The 14,187-nt window shown below is 41.0% G+C and overlaps 1 protein-coding gene across 1 annotated transcript in view; it reads right to left on the bottom strand.

The window, feature by feature from the left end:
- The window catches only part of TTC39C (tetratricopeptide repeat domain 39C), a 105,913-nt gene that overhangs the window by 21,192 nt on the left and 70,534 nt on the right, over nucleotides 1-14,187 (bottom strand). The window contains exon 7 of the mRNA XM_060028816.2: nucleotides 489-582. Coding sequence (XP_059884799.1) covers nucleotides 489-582 — 94 coding nt within the window. The remainder of the gene's footprint in view (nucleotides 1-488; nucleotides 583-14,187) is intronic.

Raw genomic sequence — 14,187 nt, 5'->3', positions numbered from 1 at the left:
CACCTGAGCTCCAGGGGCTGCCACGAGGGTGAGGTCTCCAAGTTAGCTGGCAGAAGAGCTGGAATTGGAATCTACGTGCCCAATTTTCTCCTAAGCCGTAGTTTTCTTCTCAGGTAAACATTGGTGGGAGGGAAGAGAAAACAGTCCTGAATTCTAATATCCAGTCCAATAAAATATTCACTAATGGTTTTTACTCAATTTAAGTTTACCTATCATCCTAGAATCTAAATGTTATAAGGAGCAAAATATTAGAAAGAAGTAATGAGAATTCATTAAGTACCACTACTTGCGCTATGGTAACAAAGTCCTATTATTACACAAGGCGGCAGGCATCTCACAAAGACACAAACTGAAGAGCATTAACAATGAAAACGTGCACAGGAATGCGTTAACACTGCAGGACAAGAAGCTCGACGTTCAGCTGGACATGAGCTATTGCATTAATACTATTTCAATGACAAGGGACCGGACAGACATTCGATACTTACCAATTTCATACAGACACACGTGTTGGATTTCCCTCTGGTCTACTGCAAGTTCCAGAGCAGTATGGAAGGAAGTCAAGGCACTGTTGATTTGACACTAAGGAAAAAATGACAACAGTTACTGGCTAAGATCTGTCTTTAACAATACGAGCATCCTAGTTCAAAAGCATCCTTTCCCTTGGTAGTCAAGCAGATTAAGCAGTAGAGAAGAGGGTGATGTAAAGGTTTCTGGAAAACGCCCCCTTTCCCCTCACATGGTTGTGAGCTGAACAGAGCGCAGGCCACTCCTCCTTCTGCTCGGTCAGAAGGACCCACCAGTGAGGGCTCGGCTCACACCACCCTCTCCCACAGCGGTCTCTGTGCACACATGCCCTAGAACTTGGTGTGTGATCAATACAATGATTTGCTGATCTGGCTCCATGGTACAGGTAAGCTCGACAGGAGAGGGACTGCATCTCACCCTCCTGCATACACCCACCGGGCCCAGAGACACTGGCAGTCAGTACTGCCCAGGGCCAGTCCATGAGCCCAGCCCCAGCCTCTCCCTGTTCCGGGAGCCCCTCACGCTCTACCACACAACTCGGTGATGTTCTCCAAATGCTTCTGGTCATCAGCCCTCTTCTCCCAACACTTCAGAAATTCTCTGAGGGTCCAGATTACACTTCCGACTTTTGCATTCATCTAGCACTGTCCAGAACCCCAGCAGACTCTCAAATGCCTGTGCCACCGTTTCCTGGTTAAATACATTTAGTGTTTTCTTCCATGAAAGATCTCGTTCAAAGTCTGCTGATCTGATGCCACAAGCACAAAAGGCACCATCAGGATAAAAGGGAGGTAAACTAAACCGTAAATACAGCGACGACAGGCGTTAAGTATCACGCATCAGTAACGATATAAATCCTAAATGTCCCCAAGATGCGACACAGCCTGCCCTCGCTGACACATGCCCAGGAGCGCTCCTTTCTCTCTCCCGCAGGTGCCAGCGCCTCTCTTCCCGCCCTACACTCAGCCCTCCTCTCTGTGCTTCCCTGTGTTCCTCCTTCTGCTCCCAGGCGACTCCCTTTCCAAGGCCCCTGGCTGCCTCTTCTCCCCCAGGGCAGCCAGGTTGGGGGCATGAAGGGTCTTAGAAGAGGGGCTGCTGGTTTCCCTGAGATCAGACCCACCACGTTCCTCAGCTCCTTGAGTGATGCATGGTCACTGCAGGAGGCCCCAGGACTCCACACAGGGCACAGATGAGTCAGCAAGGAGATCGGCAGGACAGTCTGTGACTCAGGAACTCTGGAAGCCAAATGACTCAGTAACCACGGCCATGGCTGGACCAGTAACTGTTGGTGCCCCACAGTAACACTTCACTCTGCTATCAGCAAGGTTCAGACTGTAGCATTCAACCCTGTATCACCACCCAGAAGTGCTCGGAAGATACAGAAGGTAGCCACGGAAGATACACATCACGGTATCACTAATTCCTGTTCTCAACTAGCTCAACACCTAGTTGAAGGGAACCTCACAGGAATGAAACAGGCCTCCAGCTCTTAAGTCAGACATTTACACTGATTGTGAGCACACAGCCAGATACCAGAGGTAAAAAATCCATCTCTAATGAAAAGCAAGTGTGTGTGTAGACAGATCTGGACACTCGTTACTCCCATTTCTAACTTTCCCCTTTCTGGATCAATGCTTCTTTCCCTGCATCACACATGCATTCAATTTAGCCTATTTGCACAGAAACCACAGGGTTAGGGATTCTGCTTTTGCATGCACCTCCCCAGTTTCCCAAGTTAATGGCATTCAACTATCACCCCCAGGATATTTCCAGATGGGCCATCACTACCAAGCTGACCCCAGCTGGGGTTCAGTGCATGGCAGTGCAACGCCACGCTGCCCTTCAGAGGATAGAAAACTACTTGGTGAACATTTATCAGGCAACTGCTGGGTGCCCGGGATGGAAATGGACTCTGAAGCCACCAAGATGAGTCAAAACTAAGCTCTGAACGCAAGAAAAGAAAAAAAGAAGCTAAGTAATACTTGAATCAACGTTATTTCTCTTAACCCTTTCAAAGACTCCGAGATAGGTATGCATTAGTTCCATTTTTGGATGAAGAAACTGACGTTCAACAACGGTAAGTGCTCAGTCAAGGTCAGGGAGCTAGTAATTGACTAGTATTCAAATTCTGCTCCAACTGCATGCTTTCCTCAGGGAGAGGGATGCAAGTGTGATTGATTAAGCTAAGAATCTGGAGATGAGGGAGAGTCCCTAGATTATCCAGGGGGCGTTAAATGCAATCAACAAGTATCCCTACAAGAGAGAAGCAGAGAGAGGGTTGACATAAGCAGAGGAGAAGGCAATGTGAGAGGACGGAGGCAGAGACTGGAGTGATGTGGCCGCAAGCCCAGGAATGCAGGCAGCCACCACAGGCAAGAGGCAAGGAATGGACTTTCCCTAGAGCCTCCGGAGGGAGCGCTGCCCTGCTGACCACCTTGATTTGGGCCCAGAGAAACTGATTTTGGACTTCTGGACTCCAGAGTTGTGAGAGAATAAATTTCTGTCATTTTAAGCCATAAACTTTGTGACAATTTGTTACAACAGCCTTGGGAAACTAGAAAAGTATACTTCCTTAAAGATGAAACTGTGAAGAAAGTTCCAGGCTCTATGTGTCACAAGCACTTGAAGAGAACTGGGAAGTACTGAGACCACTTACGCTCCGGAGCTTAAAGGCACTACCCCAGGAGCAAGCATAACTACAAAACTAATTCTACTTCTAGGCTGATCACTCATTAAGGAAGTACAATGAACAGCCATTAAATTCGTGGAAATATAGTTCCCTTTTCACCGAAACAATTCAGAATAAAAATGATCTATGGGAGTCTTTCTGGTTACAAATTAAAACGTCCACAACCCAGCAGAGAAAAGAGGGTTATCCTCAATTTGATACTCGATTCCCAGTTTAATTTTTAAAGAAATACACATACCCTGAAGAAAATATAGAAAATGGATTCGTATGAAACCAAGAATTACTACGATACAGGCTTTTTGTCTCATGAATTGTGCGCTGATGCACTGTGTCACAAAAACTACTTGAAGCCTCAGTCTCCTTGCTGGTAAAAGGAGAAAAAAATGTTGGCAAGCTTTTATCTGCTTCCAGAGGAAGCCATGAAGCATAAAAGCACGAATCTTTGCCAAATTAAATGGAGCCCATTTACTGCCAAATTAAAGTCAGCAGGACTTACAGCTTCAGCACTGTCACTACAGGGATACCGTGTGTTTTTCCAGTTACTCGGGACTTCCTGATAGGTGTATTCTTAGGCATTTTATAACACTTGTGGCAACTGCAAAAGGGATTTGTTTCTCCATTTTATTCTCCGAGTGAATGCTGCTGGTATGTAGGAAACCTGTGGATTTTTCCAAGTTGATTTTGTACATGTCACATTATTAGACTCAGGAATTTTTATAATTCTTAATCTCTTTTTCTCTCGAATTTTCCAGGGAGATATTGAAACCATTTGCAAGTAACGATAGTGCTGTCTCTTCATTTACAACAGACAATTGTAATTGGGTAGGACCTCCAGTTAAAATACTGAATATTAAGCAAGCATAGCACGTATCCTTGGTCTATTCTAATACAAACGATGTGTATACGTTATTATACAGTATATAAAAGGATATGAAAAGGAGAATGTTTTAATGTTGCACCATGAAATACAGTTTGCTGCATGTTTTTAGTAGATGCCCATTTTTACCAAATAGAGAGGTTTCCTTTCTAATTTGCTAATAGTTTGTTCGGTTTTTTAAAATCTGGGTTGGGTAGTGCATTTCATTAAACGCCATCTGGGCATCTATCGACAGGAGTCAATGGTTTTATCAATGACTTCCTTAATGCAGCGGATAACAGGGATACAGTTCCTAGGCTGAACCACGAGTGCCTTTTTGGAATAAGCCCTACTAGGTTGGAATACGGCATTTAACAAATACGTTGCTGGATTTGATTTGCTAATATTTATTTAGAATGTCTACGTTCAGAATGAAGTGGGGTTTGTTTAGTGCTCTCCTCTGCAAGTTCTGGTGTCAGAATAATGCCAGAACTTGTAGACTGGCAGAAATTATTTTCATATTCTCTGTGCTCTGGAACTACGTAAATAAATAGCTCACTCTAAAGCCATACCTTCCAACTGAATAATTCATTTGTTTCAATTACTGTAATATAAATGTTTTCTTTTAATGGGCACACAGTATAACGAAGAATGTTAAATACTGGTCAATAGTACCAGATTTCAGCGCCAACTTCATAACCTACACAATTTTGGACCTTAGGAAGTAATTTTTGTTTATACTCTCAGGGATGCTGAAATAAATGAATTCATGTGAATAAAACGCTCTTAGGAAAGGTAAACTGTCTTTAAAACAGAGGTATTGTCTATAGGTACCTTGTCTCCTGTTAATAGCACTGGGAAATAAATCACAATATTGTTTTCTAACTTTTAGGACAAAGACTTGCAGTAAGTAGCAATTCAGCTTCTCACAAATTATTTCAGAACCCTGGGAGAAATTCCAGATTTGTTTTTAATTAGTAATGTTTATTTTTTAGAGCAGTATTAGGGTTATAGCAAAACTGAGCAGAAAACTCAGGGACTATTTTATTATAAAATAGATTTTTTAAGAATGAAAGAGTTGTCAGTTTCTCATAATTGTGTTTCTGCAAGTTTCTTATTATGTTTAAGAAAAAACTGCTATTTCTTAGGAATATATAATTTTACGACTGTTAGTTTAATTGTCAAGTACCATAAAGTTTTAAACCAGCTTTGTTCCATTTAATGCATTTTGCCCTCGATTTTTAAATTATCATTGCTGTCATTTTTTAAATTCATGTATGCCTGATATATTTTGTCTACTCTTTTACTTTCTACTTTTGTATCACCATTTACATTTTTTTTAGTTAGCCTGTATATTTATTTAGTTTGTTGGATTTGTCTTTTTTATGCTGATCTGAGAGTTATCTTTTATATAGCAATATGGTAAACATGAATGGATTTAGGTAACTAATACCTTTTATAATTTAACTTCTGTTTTTGTTCCCTTGACACTTTTTTCTTATTATACTATGTTTTGTTTGCTTCATTCTCTTCAGTCCTTTTTTTTGGCCACACAGGTTATAGGATTTTAGTTCCCCGACCAGGGATCAAACCCAGGCCCATGGCAGTGAAAGCGCTGTGTCCTAACCAGTGGACCACCAGGGAATTCCCTGCAGTCCTTTAGAAAATGTAAGTGGTCTTTATAATTCTGCTTGTGGTCACACAGAGGTTTAAAAAAAAAAAAAACTAGAGAAATTCCATATTTTATCTAGCAGGTATAATTAGGAGCTGTTTGAGTTACGATTCTACCACAAATATACAAGTGTGTGCTCTTGCCTGGAGAGACAGGGCACAAAGGAAAATGAAACATGTAATACAAAGGGATGGACAGACCATGGGCAACATTTTCAACCCAATTAAAAAAGATTAAGTTATTCTGAAGCTATTTCCACATTAATATATTTTTAAGGTCTTTAGAAAGTAAAGATCTCAAAGTACAAATATGAAGACACAGTAAGTATGAATATTTTTCAGAGTTAGCACCGTAATCTTGGGGTTACTAATGTCACATTCTGTTTTACTCAAAGATTCTCACTAGCAATACCAGGCCAAGAGGATTCTCTCAGTTCAGCTACCTAGCAAAAGGTTCCATTTCTAGGGCTGCAAAAAAAAAAAAAAAAAATGAACATGGAAACAAAGCCAAGTTCTTTCAGGGGCCTGGCCCAGACTCTAGTGCCAAAGGGACACCAAGTTCCAGACTTGCCTGAATCTAAAATGCCAAGACTCCACTTCCCAAGCACACAGTTTCTTTCTGTACCACCTCCAAGTTGCATTTAACATTGAATGACATCACTAACTCACAAACAAAAAGGTCTCAGCTCAGAGCCAGTCTGCTGGTATTCAAATGAGGCTGGTGTCGCCTAATTCTGTGGGTTAAACTCCAGAGCTGAGAGCACCGGGCAGTGGCAAACTGAAGGATGTTCGCCACTGCAAACATCGTTCCTGTGGACCCGGGTGCTGGGGAAGGCGCTGCCTGTGTGGATGGCGCTAACGTGCATTTGCTTTAGAGAATTTTCAGTTCTGTTAGACAAGTAAGCTTGTGAAACATAGGCACATTCTCTCAAGATGTGTGAAGTCACTGGTCAGCAAAGAGGTTGTCAGACGCAGGCAGAATTCCCGAGATGTGTTAATACAATAAGTACTTAGCAAGTGGAGCGTGTGTGTGTGTTAGAAGAATGACAGGGCAAAGAGATATACTCAAAAGACCAAATACACAAAACACACTACATAGTCAGAATACTAACTATACATGAGAACTGAATACCCATGAGGTCTTAAATCTGACCCCCGGTCCATCCATTTAATTAGCTGTGGCCAAGTGTACTCATCCCTGTGGGTTTCTGATCAAGTGCGTCACTGGCCCAGGGCAACTCGCACCTATGGGCCCTTCTCTCCTTGTACCCCCTCTCCTGCCAGTGAGGAAGGCTGATGTGCAGAGTGAGGCAGGACACTGCACATCGTGTACCCAGGACCCAGGTAGCGGGGCCCTTCCACCCCACTTGCACCTTGTCCTAAGAGTGTGAACCCATGCTACCTTTTCCCCCTTGCTCCTGGCTGTGTATTATATTGATTTAGTAAGCTATGTGATTCAAGCCCGTTTTAATTTGGCCTGTGAGTCTTTCTGTTCTGGGACCTCTGGGAGAACCTGCCGGGTAATATATTTGGAGGCTACCAGGGTACCAGTGACATCTATGTGAAAAGAAAGAGGAAAACCCCAAGTGCCTGGGAGGAGACACTCTCATTGGCACTGCTAACTGTTATGGGTTGAACTGTATCCCTCCCCAAAATTCATATGTTGAAATCCAAACCCCCAGGATCTCAGAATGCAATTGTATTTGGAGATATGGTCTTTAAAGAGGTAATTGTATTAAAATGAGGTCTTTAGGGCAGGCCCCAATCCAATATGACTGATGTCCTTATACAAGGAAAGGAGATGAGGACAGACGTGTGTGCATACGGAGGAAAGACCATGCGAAGACAGAGGGAGAAGGCGGCGCCCACGAGCCAAGGAGAGAGGCCCCGGAAGAAATCAACCCTGCCCACCTTGAGCTTGGACTTCCAACCTCAGGACTGTGAGAAAATCAATTTCTGTTCTTTGTTATGGCAGCCCTAGGAAGCAAATACACCACCTAATTATCAGAGGCATCCTCTCTTCAGGGAGCCATTCGCCCCCTCTCCACCCTCATGTATGTGTTGGGAATGGAAAGGGTCCTGCTTCTCGGAAAAATTTTCTGGTCTCAGAGAGTATGAGTACCCGAGCGAAGCCAGGTAAATCACAGTACCCACCCAGCTCAACACCCACCCCTGGAGTTCTTCTTACCAGTGATGAAGGTGGGCAGGTTTAGTCTCTGTGTGCAGGCACTCTCATATGTGGTGCATCAGTTATTTCCTAAGTTATATTGTATAGGAATGTGTATAAATAGTAGACTACCTGCCCCAAAGGTTTTACCAATTTACATATGTGCCAACAGTTTATAAAAGGCCCATTTCCCTAAACTATGTTTTTAATACTAGCCAATCACTTTTCAGTGTTGTTTTAATTTGCATCTCCTGGATTGTATCCTGAGGTTCATATGATATTGGCCATTTGTATGTCTTATTTTATAGCTTGTCTGTTTCGGTGCTTTGACTATTTTTCTTTTTGTATGTTTATATTTACCCTTTTAATATGTTCTAATTTTGCAAGAGCTCATTCTAAATTAAGGATGCCCACACTTAATCATTTGTTTCCTAGCTTTATTTTTCTAACTTTATCATTTTTATATAATATATAAGTTAGTTTGGGGTCAATTCTACAAACCTTTTGATCAATGTATGATCGATTCTATCAATCTTTCCCTTAATGTTGTGGTTTTAGAGTTATGACCGCACAGTCCTTGGTGGGGGATGATGGAGCTTTTCCTACTACTATAAACACTGACTCTATGAATTCTGCATAATTAAGGAAAACTATTCAAAATGCCATAAATACATGGGCTGCTCCCATTCTGACAAAAACCCAGGAGCTAGAGAAAGAGAACAATCATTACAGCACAACTAAGTGGGAAGAGCAAGAGACCAAAGTGCTCATTCACTACACACACACACATCCTCTCTAGGAGCCAGGCACTGGTCAAGGCATTTGAGATAAACAGTGACCCAGAGAGACAAAGTCCCTGCCTTGTGGAGCCTCTCTTCTCCTTGTAATGTGGAGAGAGAGACAAGGAGCAAATCAGGAAGACATCTAATGCCGTGTGTCCAATGAGGATGAGTCTCTGGGCAGACACGAGGTGGGTGGTAATAAAGGGGACAGGGTGGGCATGGTGGGAGCTGGTGGTGGTCAGCTACCCACAACCACCAGCCATTCATCTGGCCCTTGTTACTGTCTTGTACAATTACCTTTTCATGCATTTACACTGCTAACTTCATAATTAGATGATAAGTTCATTTTGGGACACAAGCCTTTTATAGTTCTCTTGGCATCCCCCCAGAAGGCCTTTTCCATAACAGGCTACAAATCTCTGATTACACACAAATAATGGAATAGAGTAGTAACGTTTTCAGCACCTCCACACAAATGGACAGCAACCCCCATGGAAAATGAGTTATGTAACCAAACAGAATAATGCACCAGCTGCAGAATTTCCTTGGTCTCTCAACAGTTAGGCACATGATTCTGACAAAAATTTGTGATGGAAAGTGCTTTATACTGAATTTACAACCAAGACAAGATTCTGTCTAAATAGGAAAATCCCTGACGAAGCACCATGTGCTTAGTTAGCACTTAGCTGTATCCATGTTACATTACTTAAGGCTGACAGGGAAGGCACTGTCCTCTTTTTACAGACAAGGACACAGGCTCAGAAAGCTCTGCCGGCCAGGAACTGGAAGAGCCCATTTGAGCTGAGCTACACTGTGGTGCCTTTTAAAACTGCAGAGAAGGAATTTATGAAAGATAGCAGTACACTTAAAAGAAATATGTTTATGTTAAAGGCACTATCAAAGAATTTTAAACAGGGAAAACGATAACGCAAAGAATTAACTCAGAAAAACAAAGACTACAGAAATAGAGAAAAACGAGTCTGCAAAGAGTCACACAAAATAAGACAGCAATTCAAGATAAACAGATAAACCTGGAAAACAGATGGAGAGGATTCACGTCCATACAGACTTTTATGAGAGAAGCAAATAGAGGCCATAATCAGGAAAGTGACTTTGAACAGTTTTCCTAGAACTGAATGACGTTCTCTGTGAAGGAAGTCAAATGGGCGAGCTGGTATGTGGGTTTTTCCAAAGAGGAATTAAAGACAAATTGTAAACAGCAGAAATAATGCCAGGTAGTTACCGTTCTGAAGGTTGAAAATCCATGACAAATTTTTTAGAAAAGCTTTGAGAAAATTCTTTCCTTTTAAAAAGTGTACAATTCAGTGGCTTTTAGTATATTCACGGAACCATGCAATTTGTAAGCTGGAAGAAATCTTAAAAATCACGTAGCCTAGTTTTTCTCAAGTGTGCTCTACAGAATGCTTCTAAGTCTCACAGGCTCCAGTATGAAAAAGAATTTTCCTGGCCAATTAACTTGGGTAAACACAGCATACTTGCAGACTCTATCTCCCTCGTGATGCAAAACTAAAGTCTCCGAGAAGCCCCAGGATATCCTGATTTCAATGACATGGAACCTCTTTTCCTGGAACATGTACTAACTAGTCCGTCCAATCAGTGCTCCCGGTAAGATGTGTCCGAAAAACACTGATTTATACCAACCCCCCTGATTTTCCAAATAAAGAACCAGAGCCAGAGAAGACTGGCTTCACTGAGGAGTCACTGCTCTTCCAAACTGACGTGTGAGTGACCATGTGGAAGTAGAGAGGGTTTTCACGCTTCACGAAACAGCCAACACCAAATCTTCAGGCTTTTAGTCCAGTGCTCATTCTACAATGCTACGCGCCCAAACCTGAAGGTCTGAAGCTGTATGACAACAAACTCCCACAGCTAACAAGTCCTCTATAAGAAGCCACAGAGAAATGAGGACTCGTACACGAAACAAAGAAACGCACAGATTTAGGAAACCAATGTGCCCACACATTGAGAGTCCAAAATCATAAAGAAAGGCAGAAAAGTTCAATATGATACTATGAGGAAATAGAGAATTTCACACATGGGCTCTGGACAGGGGTAGGCAAAAGTAGGGAACACTATGTCCTAAAACTAGCTCTGTGCCACCCGGCAATGGGAGTTTGCTGTACACTTACCGTCCTCAGAAGAGTGAGGAACGAAGACATGAAAGAAACACTGCCTGCGTGGATATGTGAACCCATGTTCAAAATGGCAGACAAGTAAAATACAGTGATCACCTTTCCAATCAAGCATTACGGAAAAATCTGCCCCTGAATAAGCAAGCAGAAACGGAAACAAACAAGAACAATAAACACAGCCCTGAGAGCAAAGGAAAACAACACGTGTGCTTCACAGACACAATTAAATATGAACAAGAAAGTCCTCTATGAGAAGGGAGGCTGGGATTGAGAAACAAAATCAAATCATCTGTTGCTGCCGGGGTCACCCCTACTCCACCCACATCTCTCCACCAAATGCTCCAGCCCCAATGAGCTTGTATCTCCCCATTATCTGACCTTTTCTTGGATCTGGGCTTGAGTGCAAGCTCATCCCCCATGCTCTCACCTCTCACCTGCAAACTCCTACAGACTCTTCAAGAGCCAACGCAAATACCCCCACTCCTGGGTCATCTTTTCCAGCTGCGAGGGTTGCACCATGGGTGAGCCACACCATGCTTTCCCTTCCCATAGGCCTGTTTTTATGTTTCTCAAAGCCTGGCCCCATCTGCATCTGCTTACATGCCTGCCTGCCACGTGGTCCTGATCTCCCCCGGGGCATGAGCTCTGTCCCTGTGGCTGGTAACGCAGCAGCCCCAGCAGCAGCCCCAGCAGGGCTGTGGTCATGTCATTACACCGACAAGGATCCACGCTCAGAGCCCCAGGACAGCACGTGCCTCCCAGATTAGCACCTCCCTAAATCTCAACAGGGAACCTACGCCTAAGGTACAAACCAGGGGCCCACCTCAACAAGGAGGGAAGTGAGGCTTAAAGAGATTAAGCGTCTCGTCCAAGGTCACTCAGCCAAAGTAGAGGAGCCAGGACTCAGCCTGGGCAGTTGGCCTCCAGAGCTGAGCCCTTAGTCATGATCTGTATCTTATCATATCACAATATCACAGCCCCCCAAACACTCTCGGTTAACCAATGAAATGCAAGCTGAATTTCAAGGAATACAATCGAATCCCTAAACAAGAATACTAATACTTCACTATTCTAATAAGACAAATACGATAGAGTATTAAGAAAATGAACTATAAAACAAGCTAAATTAAGAAAAACTAGAAAGAAAGTGGAAGTAGAAAATGCACTGATAAAAAAATCAAATCTCTCTCTATAAAAGCCCATATGATAATCTAAAGCCCAATCATAAAATTAAGAAAACACAAATTTATAAAAATACCACAAATAATAAAAATACCACATTTACATGTCTGGAAATAGTCATCATATGTTTAAAAATAAGTGGAAATGAGAAAAAGTAAAATATAAAACTAAGATGAATATAACAGTAAGTAGATGTCTTAAATTAAGATTCTTGAAGAAATAAGATAAATTATTAAAGAATTTCAAAAGGGTACTTAGCAATGACTAACCAAAAAATACATTCAAATGTTTAATTACCTTAAGTGACTTGCTTCTCCAAAATGCAGGAAAAAATTCCATTAATCAAGTCATTTTTTTAAAAATATCAGGTTTATTTCTAAAGCCCAAGAATAAGCTCTCCTGAATATTTATATTTATACCAATATTTAAATGTGTTATTTGCCAGTAAGTTACATATATGGTTTTTTGCACATATATAATATTACATTTAGAATGTATATATATATATATGTAACTTATCAGCAAATAAAAGCTAAAAAGAGAACTGGGTTGAGAGAGAAGGCCTGAATTCTAGTTCCTCCTTAATCCAAAATAACTATGTACACATGCACATACTTATTCTATCTGAACCCACGTTTACTATATATATGACAGGACAGATGCAGGTAAAAAAAATTATAAAGTAATGAGAGAAAGAGTGACATGACTAAATGAACAGATATTCTCAGAAATGAATAAGAAATATTATAAATATCAATTAAAATTTCCCTATAGTATACAGAACCCGACAAACTGAAAGCTGAGTGTATGTGAGAAACAAGTGGATAAAAGTACTAAATAATATATATTTTTAAAGGCAACAGTGATACACTTATTATATTTAAAACATAAAATCACAATTGTCAAAACCATGTAATATTCGTTTTAAAACATCTATAAAAGGTATAAAATAAAGCTATTTCAAAAACAGATTGCATCTATCTTAAGGATTTAGTTCAATAACAGGAAGAGAAATACCCTTAAATTAATGTTACTATTCTTGAATCCAACAGGTATCAGAATTAAACCACACCCACCTCCACAGGCAAAGAGGTATGAGAATGTAAGACTTCTTAAAACATCATTTTACAATCTGAACAAAATAGTCTATGTGTCCCAGTTTGAGAAGATAAATTTTATTTCTGAAAAAATGAAATCTACAGTACTTTCTATCACAGGGAAATACTGGGAAATCATAGGGGAACAACTGTTAAATATCCCAATATCCCAATATCCCAACAATGGGAAATATCAAATTAGTAACACAATGGAAATCTAAATAGTTTCCATACCAGTTATTTACAAAAACTATGTTAAAACATGCAAACATTAGATTTGTAAGCAAAAGTGCCTGAAGTCTAATATGTGTATATTAAAGATCACAAAACAACTTGAAACAAAACAGCTTAGAATTTAATTATTGCTGGGTTATTTTTATGAAGTTGCTTAACATCTTAACAATTAAGTATTATGTATGTGTTTTAAAAAGAGAGGCCCCGCCTTGTCACCTGTAGCATGCAGAAGGACATGCTGTGACAACCCGGTTACTCACACGTGATTCAGCATTAATGTCACTGAGTAGCGGAATCGGTTTAGCAGTATTACTGTCAAGGACACCTAACAATAGATCATGCATTTAACCCCTACCCTTAGGACCAGGGTTAACGTAGGCAAGGGAAAACTCATCCTCTTATGCACATTTAGTGAGCTTAGGGATATAAATCAATGTTAACCTTCTACTTGCTTTTCAACCCAACAACTTGTAAAGATAGAGTTAAAAGAAGAGCAAATGTATTTAACCTATTAGCAGTTTGGGTTATCATCATCTCATTTCAGTGAACAGAGTCATTAAACCACACGGTATGGATTTATCACAATGGAAAGTGAAGACAAATATATCCTCCACCTCTCCTACACCATATTAAGCCAATCTCTTATTTTGTGTCCTTCTGAGAATAAATGGTAACCCTATTTTTCCTGGTGCCTGAAGTAATAAAGAGAACCACATAGGTCAGAAGAGAAAACTACAATTAACAGAATTCAGGGAATTGTTTCTCTTCCTGCATTGCCTTTTTCCTGATCCTATAAATAATAACATTACCTCATGCTGGCAAATCATG

The sequence above is a fragment of the Delphinus delphis genome, chromosome 13 (assembly GCF_949987515.2).
Source record: "Delphinus delphis chromosome 13, mDelDel1.2, whole genome shotgun sequence".
Classification (NCBI taxonomy): Eukaryota; Metazoa; Chordata; class Mammalia; order Artiodactyla; family Delphinidae; genus Delphinus; species Delphinus delphis.
Note: the sequence above shows the minus strand (reverse complement) of the source record. Positions and strands in the feature narration are given on the sequence as shown.